We start from the raw sequence: 10,870 nt of genomic DNA, 5'->3' as shown, positions 1-10,870 counted from the left end.
GTCGTATTACAGTTAAGTATACCGTTAAGCAATGCATTGAATCCACAAAATCCTACAAAAAACTAGTCCTTTTGTTGGCGCCATTAAACGTAAGTTTTGCATATTATAGAACCAAAAGTGGATTCAATAACGGTAAAATCACTGCTGTGGGATAAGCTTCAACATATCTAATGAGAATTTTTTAGTTTCCAAAGTCATGCTTCCGAAAGTAGGAAGCAAGCAAATTCCTTGCTTAAGATATATGTATAGGTTTGACTATAGCTGCTACACACATACTTCGCTTGAAAAATTTGGGCCACTTAACTTTTTGAATTTGGGTTTTTATATTAAGTGCATGTAAATCAGTTTTAATTTAATTTTTGGGGACTCATTAGACCTACAAATGTACCTTCGTAATATCTTTGTGAGAAGTATGCTGCTCAGTAGATCGCGTCATTATATGTACCTGTGAGTATACAGTTTATGGTGGCCCGAGAGTGTTTTTCATTCTGCTGGCGGTCTTTTGATATATGAACCAGTTATCGTTCAAGTGTAACGTATCGTTTGATTTACCGGTGTAGTAGAACACCGTGTTTAATTGCCTACAGTTTGCTCAGTTTTTATATGTTTGTATTCAAATTCACAAATTTATGGTATTCCTCTGGGTAGGGATCAACTGACGCTATTATTGTACTTACTCCGTATGTCTGAATGTCGTTTTCGGTGTTGGTACTTTAGTGCATCCCGCCATTAAAATCTCCTAAAATTATGGCAGATGCGACATTTTTACTTTAAATTTACCTTAAGCTGCTAATTCTAGTTGCTAACGCGATATTTGCACCTCATTTTTTCGTAGAATTTCTTTGGATCAAAGTTGGATCTATTAAAGCTCACTATTCACGGAAACAAAAATGTCTTAGTGAAGGTATTGGTAAAACTTGGAATTTGTGCTGGCCTCTTTAACCCAAGCCTTACCACCTTGATTTTATTTACCATTATTGTGGCTTAGTAGCTTTAAAAGTCAATGAAATACGTGTGCAGTTTTTCGGATCTACGCCTAAAATCAAAACCTACCTGTATCAAATACATCTATGCTCGTTACAGTATGCATTTTCTTTCAAAAATCATCTAGATTGGGACTTGATTAACCCAAACTACCTAAAAGTATGGTTATGCGTTACGTTCATAGTCTTAATTGATGGAGTACAAGCTGACCATTTTTGTCGTTGGCGGCCCTGTTTCTGCAAATACTGGTATTTGTCGGTGTGAATTTGGCAAAATTAGCTCCTCTAGGTTAACCGTACTCCAGTTTGAGATTAATCATTTTTTTTACCATAATATTAATTCATGTGATAATCGGGGCAAAATAACGCATGGAAGACTTTGAAATAGCCTTTATTTACTGAACCGTGTTTCTGGAATCTAGCAAAGATGCCTCAAAAGAGGTGCGAAGTCGGTTGGATGTATTGCGCAATGGAAAAGCCCTTTAGTGATCCCAAACCAGTGCCGCCGCTTTCCTCTATCCCCTTAATCGGCCTTCACCCCGAAGATTCGAAGGAACACGTCCAGAAGAGGCCATTCTCTAAATTACTCTCAACCGACACTCCCTTGATTCGCCTGCAGAAGCTGGGTGGACGAAAAGACCTCCTTTGTTTTTACAAAAACGAACCCCATAAAGATTCCAACGAGGTACCTTCAGAGTGCGTTCCAAACAGCCCGCAGGACAGCAAGCTCCCCTGTTCCGATTACCAATTTAAAGTGCCTGCTTATATGCATCATTCGGCGTGTATACTAAAACCACCTGCACTATCGACTCCGAAGATTGTGGACACCCCGTGTCTACCACTGTCGACAACGGGACGACCGAGGCAGAGGAAGAATAAGCCTTGGAATCTGTCACCTTCTCGACTCGGATACTCTGAGTATAACAAGACGGTGCCCCCACTTTCTTTCATCCGACGGGAGTACTTCTATCCCAGCACTAGCAGATACATAAGGGTGAGGTGGTTTCAATTTCCATCAGCCACACATTCGTCATCCTGACTCAAGAGTTATCTGCGGATAGTATAGAAGTGCTTTTCTATCTCAGGCATCTATTGCACTGACCTAGCTAAAAGCACGCTTGACAGTTTGTTCGGGTGATGGGACACTTATGGCCTGGCCATCCAGGAATAAGTTTCTTTATTGGTGTTATATTGCGCTGGAATTTTAGTCGCCCCCTACAATATCAAGTATTTTGCGTAAATGACTTCTTACTAATTCACTCATTCGCAGGCACGAGATTCTTACGGTTTTCGACTAACTCTCCCATTATATTTGCACTTGGTGATGTAGAAACTCCTTAAACCATTTTTAAATTGTTTTATGCGTTTTCTCTGCCCTGTTGTGAACAATTTTTTGCCCAACTAACCCGTTCTGCCCCCTTGAGTCCGTTCGGCACCAGCCTCCGTTTCTTCTCAAATTATTCGTGTTTAAATATGGTACTGAGTTGCCACTCCTTAATACGATTGCGGTTCGAAGCAAAACGTGTGTAGCTGTGAGTTATTGTCACAATCCCTTCTGCCATTCCTCCCTCCAGGCGTCGTAGCACCGCGTGTGCGCGCTCTCGTATGCCCTTACAAATGTCTTTTAACCAATCAACACTCAGCCACGATCGCTTCCCACATCACGAGCATTCCGACCAGATGTGGAAGCGCGCAGTGTCATGATGTTCCCTCCAGTCTGCATATTCCGTTTTTATGCACTCTTTCTTACTCTTCAGCCAATCATCACATTAACTGAAGTCACTTATCCCATTCCAATGGAGGTAACGGAACCGGTCGAATACAATGTTTATGAATCACGTGAGAGTTCCGTTCTTGCCGCAAAACCGCGTCTATTCAAAAGTCAGCGGGACGAGATCATGGCAACTATATTCAAAAACTACAAGACTCATGAAAGACCCACTGAATTGCTCAACGAATCCACCGTGGTAAAAGTGAACATGAAGATTCTAGCTATCTTTTCTGTCGACGTTCGGAATATGGATTACTACGTGGATGCACTTCTACGTCAAACTTGGGTGGATCCCCGATTGATGTGGGAACACCTACCTGAGCATGCAAGCTACACAATGCCTATTGTTTCGCCAAATCTGAAGGATCAAGTGTGGCTACCAGATCTCTTCTTTCGTAATGGAAAGGACGGTTATTTGCACAAGATGACTCTCCCCAATTACCTCCTTCGCGTTTACCCTAGCGGAAAAGTACTCTACAGTCAGAAAATTACAATGCGTTTCGCGTGTCAGATGGAATTACAAAACTTCCCTATGGACGAACAGGTGTGTGATATAAACATCGGTTCATACGGTTACACATTTCAAGAGTTGCGTTTTGATTGGACCGACCAAAACGCTCTCGAACTTACTAAAGATCTTCAAATCTCTGAGTTTTACACGCCCGCCAATTTCACCACTATTGACTGCACTGAGGAGGCTTCCACCTCCACCGGAAATTACACCTGCCTTCTGGTGAAGTTCCACCTCTCACGACAGTTGGGTAGTTACTTGGTGACTACTTACATCCCCAATGCCCTTATCATAATGGTTTCCTGGGTGAGTTTTTGGGTTCCAGCCGACGCTGCTCCAGCAAGAGTACCTCTGGGTCTGCTTTGTCTTCAGGGCCTCTGCACCCAAGCCGTATCTATAAGCTCAAGTCTTCCTCGAGTCTCCTACGCCAAGGCCATTGATGTGTGGCTCATATGCTCGATCATTTTCGTGGTCAGTGTTATGGCTGAATATGCAGTGGCGCTCACCGTTATGAACCATGAAAAGCTTATCTCTTGGCGTGTTGGTGTGCGGCGGATTGTCCGTGAGGAGTTGGCACGTTGGTGGAAGGCTGTCTATTACATGGAGATTTCAAGCAGCGCCAGTCGTGCCGCTCTAGTAACTAAGAGGCAGGCTGAAATGTTTGCCCATGTAGAGGCCGTCCTCACACATCAGGGGGATCTCCGGCCGCCTAATCAGACCCGCAAAATGCTTGGCGAGGTGGAGTCCATTGTAGACGGTTACAGTCGATTCATCTTCCCTGTTGCCTATCTCGTATACAATGGCTGCTATTGGCTTTACTACCTTGTTATCGTTAAACATTAGTGAACGAATATTGCTAGGTGGCTCAGATCCACACCCACCTACTCGCCCGCCTATCAATTCATGCACTATTGATAAATCTCGTCAAATTTATTGTTGTCGTCGTAGGTAGATTTGTCTTCCCTAAAAAATGCACTGTTACGCATGTTTTCCTTTTCAAATTGATGTTTTTTAGGAAATATCTTATTTAACTTCAAATTAGGATTTTCTTCCGCTTTATATAATTTAAAACTAGCAATTACCACTTGTATTTCGACCGTTTAGTTGGCGTTTTCAGTAACGTATGCAATATTTCCTTTGTAAAAGCGACACATTGAGTGAAATTTTGTACTGGAGAGGAGCTTGCGTGCTTCTTTTCATTACTTTCGTTACGTTACTTTATCGGCTCTAATGTTATCACGCAATAATTAAAGTTTGTAAGCTGTTATAAATCCTTATAACTTCCCCAACCTTGAAACCGTCGGAAACCTTCTGTCCACTCCAATTTCACCTCTGATTCGAATTAAAACGACAAATGTTTGTGCCAAATATTTGTCTTTTCAAATATCACCTTCCAGATTTTAATGGTATAGGAGTTTCTAGCTTATAAATTTTGTTCTAAACTGCACTACCGACTTAGCACTCACGGTAGAGACTGCATCTTGAAGAACAAGAGTTCCCTTTTCGCTTGAAAAGATTAATTTTAGCAACCCAAATTAGTTAATGATTCTTTGAGAAAAATTTTCGTACTTCTCCAATCACATTCGAGTATTTTTATCACTATAGGAATATTGACTTTCCTTAGGTGGTAGGTATGGTATACCAGTTATTCTTTTAAGGGATTTTGCAGTATCTCGAGTTTTCGCTGAATTAGCAGCGAGCCGAAGCACTGTGAAATAACATATGTTACAAGCTTTGGGAGGGTTGGGAAGCTGTCAACGTGACTCGAATGTCATGCCGCAGAGCAGAATTACAACTTGTGGAGGCTCAAGTGCCCGCCTGGTCCAGTACACAGCTAAACAAAACATCGGGTCACTTCATAATGGCATATTGCTATTGTAAAGCCGAGTTATGTGCCAAACACTTCCCATCCCCTAAAATTCAATTCATACTGATGAAGGTATTTAAGTAACATGATGGCTGTAACTTTGCATGTTGGTAGTCCTATTGAGTGCGCCTCCTACACTTACTAAATCGTGTTTTTTGACAAGTATGAAAGGCACTAGGGATTGGCATATTCTCATTCCCCATTTTCGGATTGGTAGACCCAGAAGTTCGCAAATAAGTTCACCTACTCCAGAATGTTGGTCCTTCTGGCCCGAAACTGTCGGGTCCACAGCGTAATTTGGTCATTTTGCTTTTGCAGCACAATCTCCCGAGCCAACCCGACAGCCTTGCCGATCTTCTGATCCACAAGTATGCTGAGGAAGACTATCGAATGCAGAAAAAGTTTTGGAATGACTACCTAAGTCAATTGAAGGACATCAATTGCTGTCAGCCAAGGCCCGTGAAAGTCATCACTAGCCGATTCAGTCCCATACCTAAGAGGTGTTAAGTACCTTTGAGACATTGCCCATGGCAATGTGTTTCATTTCTCCATAACAAGAAAAGTGTATTATCATTCGTGCGACTGCCTATTTTTAAATTGTAAGTAGGGCTAAGGATAATGAACGGGCTTGACGTTGTTAAATTTAATGGTATTAGCTGCTGGTCTTCTCGATCACATATGTGTGTTAAGAATGTGCCGCCTCTATTCCATTCCGTTCCCGTAGCCTTTGTCTTGTAAATCTAGTATTGGGAAAGAGTTGGAAAGTGCACGACCTCACGCAGAAAACGCACCATGATTGAGAGCCACTCTGTTGGTTACGTACAATGGCCCTGGGAGTGTGTCTTGTGCAACCTCTTGATTCCATTCAGTCGTAGAGCTGCAAAACTACTTTACACATGACTTTTGGATCGAGTGCAAAGGCAGTAGAAAAGTAGTAAATATTTTCGAGTATCAAACAGGTTGAAGTTGCTGAGACGGTATGCTACAGTTTGGCCATTTCTGAAGTCGACAAAAGTGCCAGGCTGCGTTTCTCAAATGATGGAGCTGTTGACAACGTCATTTCGCCTGTTGTGCGCCAAGTCAATCAATAGACAGATGGTTGTGGCGCATTGCTTTGATGATTTCTAAGCGAGATTGAGGCTTAAGCGCATTCATACTCAAATCCGGTTTACTAAGCTGTGACAGTCTGGCACCATCCTATTTTCAAACCTCTTCATCCCACGAAAAGAACATGTGCCTCTAGACAAGACAAATTCGCCCGCATAGTTTATCGGAATAGTCCATATTTCAAAAAACCATTCCCAACACAACCCCGGCAGCATCATTTTAGAACTTCAAAGTAACCCATAATACGGAAGCTGGAATTTACCAGATTGAAGTATCTGCGCCAATGTTTTTCACCATCCGGTAGTCGGATGACCTCCAGTTCATTTGCGCAGCCTAACATTTTCATCTAAATTACAGGCCTGCGAGAAGAGCGGTTCCCCGGCCGGGCAGTGACTCGTGGTAAACACCGTAAATGGATTGAAGGAAGCTTATAAAAACACAAAAACTACGGAAAATTTAAATTCAAGCCAGTTCATTTAGGATTACTTTAGAAGTCTTCCAATAAATGACGAGGCATTTAACACACCAGGCAGTTCCCAAGTCCCTAATCGGTCATGTGATCAGACCTTAACCACAGGGGTCATCCCCATCTGGCCAAACCCGTGATTCACACAACACCCCATGTGTGTGCGCCAATCAACAACGAGGACGAACCTCCCGCACAAACGAACAAAATCCAGACACACTAAACTCAAAATTGGACACACTGAGCAAACCCACAAAGGCACGCACAGTGAGGGCGACAAACTTGTATTTGCGTCCGCATGCGCACACGTACGTACGCACACAAACGCGTTTGGCAAGCACTGCTGCGATGTATCGATTTTTTGCAATCAGGACGGCAGGCGAAACGTCGCATTAGGCATGTGAACACACCGGCCACCGGTGCATAGCGGAGGCAAACGAACCAATTAGATACTGGCGCAGGCCAGGGATGCGCTAATCTGTAGGCTTACACGCACGCATATCACTGTTGACGCCCTCTGTTCCCGTTCATGCACATAATGTAAACCGTCTAGCCGCTTTGGCCTGGGCTTTAGCGACGCGTACGGGGAGTGGGGATTTAACAGCCAGCAGCATCTGCAGTTGGGCTGGTGTGAGATGTGGCATGTGCTTTGCCCAATATCCCGTTTTATCAGGCAGGGGATTGGCTGTGTGGAAAACGCTTCCCCGCTTGCGGATGGTCTCAAAACACGCTGCTCAGCCACACTAGTGCATCTTCCAGCAGCGCTTCAATTGGGGAATTTAATAATTAGGAGTCCATCTGTCGATATACGCAATTGGAGGTTGTGGGATCGTGTATTACATTGGCTCTTCCCTATCAAGAAGATATCAAGAAGAAAGATTAATCGTCACTGCAATGGTCAAGTTGGGTTCTGGGATGCCATTGGGTCGTAGGGCGTAACCTTGGACAAAGTAAACAAATGGACTCGTCCTGCGACACCCATCAGTGTTTCATGATTTAACAGCCGAAACTTGAAATACATGGTTGGTAGTGTAATTTGGTAATGCGGAACTAGTCGTATTGACTATCTTGAAGTCACATTTTGAGGCTTGACACGTCATGTCGGCGCGTGCTTTGGAACGAGTTAGTTTGGCAATAGACGTGCCCCCTCCAAACTGGGCCTTCGCGTTGCTGATTGGTCCATCAAGGTGGCCCCGGCACTACCGTGAATTAAAGCCAGGCTCGGGAACTGATATCGTGTTCCAGTTGAAGTAAGGCATCCACTATGCTAACCATGACAAGATCGAGTAATTGCACTAACATGACGCGCGTCAGATTCACTTTGAGGGTGAAACTCTGCAAGGGATGGCACCGCACTCACCCCCCCCCAACCCGCAACCTACAGCTACGTGAAAGGATGAGGGCCCGAAATTGCCCTCGAGTCCCACGAACGCAATCCAATTGCCGTCATTTACAACACGCCGAGCTAGGACAAGCCTCAATTCACATCCGATGTGTCCAAGACCTTTGAACAGCTGTTCCAAGGGGTTGGATGCAAACATCTTCAAAGGCGAATTTCATCATCTTTCTCTCGAGCCTGCATCTGGGCGGTACTTGGACGCGCTAGCGGCCGGGTGTCGGAATGGCTGACTAGCCTGCGGCATCGACACGACCAACCTAAGACTGCACGTTCGCGGTGCATAGCCGGCCATAGTGGTCTCTTGGCATCGACCGACCACCTCCATTAAAAAACCGTACAAAGCCAAACGCCAGGGTACACCAGAACTCAAGTATGGTCGAAATGCACATCAGGAGCGCGGCGTAAACGAAGCTGGCGAAGGCACCCCAAACAAACCCGAAGAATGGGCGTCAACGACTTCCGCGACCCACGCAGAGCATTCGCACGCCGAGAGGCGGAACGAGCGACGACGCCACCCAGGCGAACCCACAGCGGCGCCCAACCTGGAGGCCAAACAAGTAAGAGAGCCTGCACTCAGAACCCAGACCAAACAATGCCCAGCGTTACAGAGCAAAAACCTACCCGCGTGAACGCCAGCCCCGATGCACTCTACAGACCTACAAACCAGACATCTCGGACAAAACAAGTGGTGAAATTCGGTCGTTCGAGCTGCCAGCATGTGTCCCAAGCAGGGCTGTGATACTCCCACTGAGTAGATCACCACCCTTGGGACACCGACTGACAGCAAAAGAGCAAAAAAACCGACGGTAGAAGACGCCACTCGTTCATCAATATTGGCTGTGACATCGCAACCCGTGTCTACAGGCAATGTTGACGACGAACAACGCCCGTAATCGGGATGGTCAAAGCAGCATCTTAGGAAAAGACGGAGTAGCAAGATGCTCGATTCCTCTGTATCTCACTACCATCGTCTTTCACGAGATGACTGCCAAACGCGCGAACATGAAGCGTATAAACGCATAAAACATGAAAGGAAAAAGCGTGAGATAGGACGACACCAAGACCGCACCGCAATACCTCAAGCAGTGACTGAGCAAAACACCACAGACGTGATCATCTCTGCACAACATGTGATGCACTTAAACAATACAGTGGAACAATTAAACAGGTCGAAAAACTGCCTTAAAACTCAAAAAAATACGTGCAAAATGTAAAAAACTCTGTGGTTAAAATTTGAAACTAGGACGTGCATAATTTGCTTTGTAAGTTATATGGTTAATGAAGAAAATCATCTACGGCTAAATGCCGAAAAAAGTAAGAATAACCTTTCAGTCACATTTGTAAAAATTGCAGACAATGATCATGGCTGCGCTGAAAAGTCAGAATTTAAAGGTCCTTTATTTAACAAGTTGTTTTGCATTGCCGAGTTTATCCCTTTGTTTTGGTGAGGGGCCAACTTTGACTTCGCCCCAGTACCGCGCCGGGTTGGCTGGACTTCGAGTCACGCTGGTAGCCGTAGTACCTTCCCTATGTCGAGTATGTATGTACTACCCGAGTATTATGTCCTCTTCTGTATTCGCGGGGGTCACAGAACCCTACATTGTTGGCAATGGAAAGCGAACCCGATTTCAAATGACATCTATCCTGATTCTCAATGCTGAGTGCCGAACCTTAGCGGAGCAAGAGAGGTACATATACTACAAATGGGAGAATGGTATTGACCCCTAAGCATAAGTGCCGAAATTGACGTCGACCTTCGGCATCTATCCCAGTCCCGTATTCTACAGGAAAACTATTAACAACTGAAGCTTGACTAGCTGTGAAGCATCTGGGATTTACGTTACAGACTTTTCCTACCATACCTACATGTAGCTGTTGATAAGGTGGATTCACGTTATCTTCTCCATTTCCTTACTAGCTGATTGGGGCCTGGGCAGCTCCAAAGTGGAAACAACGCGGTGAGGAGGAGCGGACGCGAAACCCTTTCCCCATGGACCTGTATTAAATCCCGTACTTCCTTACGCTAATCTGCTTTTACTCCAGTGTGTCTACATCTCTCTATGGGAACACAAGATAACCGGTACAATTACCGTTCCTGAATCAAATCCTCAAACCGGACGAAACTGCTGATCCAGTTAAATTGTTAAGAGGGATCAGTGACGTTGCGGTCAAATATCTCCTTAGTTGCATAGAAACTTGATGACCGACGCGGCCGGACTGCGGGTGTGTCTTAACAGCATTGATTGCGTTGCGATGGCTGACGCGAGAGGTTGACCAAGAGGAGCGCCGGTGATGACGCTCAAAAGAGGAGAGGGGCTATGTAATACGATGGTTGTATATCTCCCGGTTCTGGTTAGGCGCCCATTTTGGCTTGGCTTTTGTACTACGCCGGGCGGGCTGGCTTTCGGGCCATGCCAGTAGCCCAAACACCTTCTCTGTGCTGAATACATATTCTGCCCGAGTACTGTGTCTTCTTTCGTCTTCAGGGAAGTCTCAGGAGGCTGCGATACACTGGTGCGAAGACTTGATGGATAGGCAGTCTGGCGCACAACTAGGTCATTGCTTGCAATGGTCGGCTTTTAACTATATGCTAGCCGATTAATTCCAAAGCGTTGAATGGGATTTAGGGCCTTCCATCTGGCTTTAAATATTTGTGGCTGGAACAATGTGCGCATAGGTCAGTTTAGCCTAAACTGAAGAGAGGCAAGTCCAAAGTACCATCCCACACTTCTGATTTGCTCATGTAAAGTCGTCGTCATGATGAGC

The 10,870-nt window shown here is 44.9% G+C and overlaps 1 protein-coding gene across 1 annotated transcript; it reads left to right on the top strand. All coding sequences in view use genetic code 11, as the record gives it.

The window, feature by feature from the left end:
• Nucleotides 1–1,410: 1,410 nt before the first annotated feature.
• Nucleotides 1,411–4,108, top strand: EGR_04431 (Glycine receptor subunit alphaZ1; the record flags this gene model as incomplete). The annotated part of the gene is made up of 2 exons (XM_024493680.1): nucleotides 1,411–1,977; nucleotides 2,741–4,108. The coding sequence occupies 2 exons, from the start codon at nucleotides 1,411–1,413 to the stop codon at nucleotides 4,106–4,108; spliced, it is 1,935 nt and encodes a 644-aa protein (XP_024352001.1).
• Between the last annotated feature and the right edge of the window lie 6,762 nt (nucleotides 4,109–10,870).

The sequence above is a fragment of the Echinococcus granulosus genome, assembly GCF_000524195.1.
Source record: "Echinococcus granulosus chromosome Unknown EG_S00027, whole genome shotgun sequence".
Lineage (NCBI taxonomy): Eukaryota > Metazoa > Platyhelminthes > Cestoda > Cyclophyllidea > Taeniidae > Echinococcus > Echinococcus granulosus.
The sequence above is the reverse complement of the archived record's forward strand: the minus strand, read 5'-3'. Positions and strand labels throughout refer to the sequence as shown.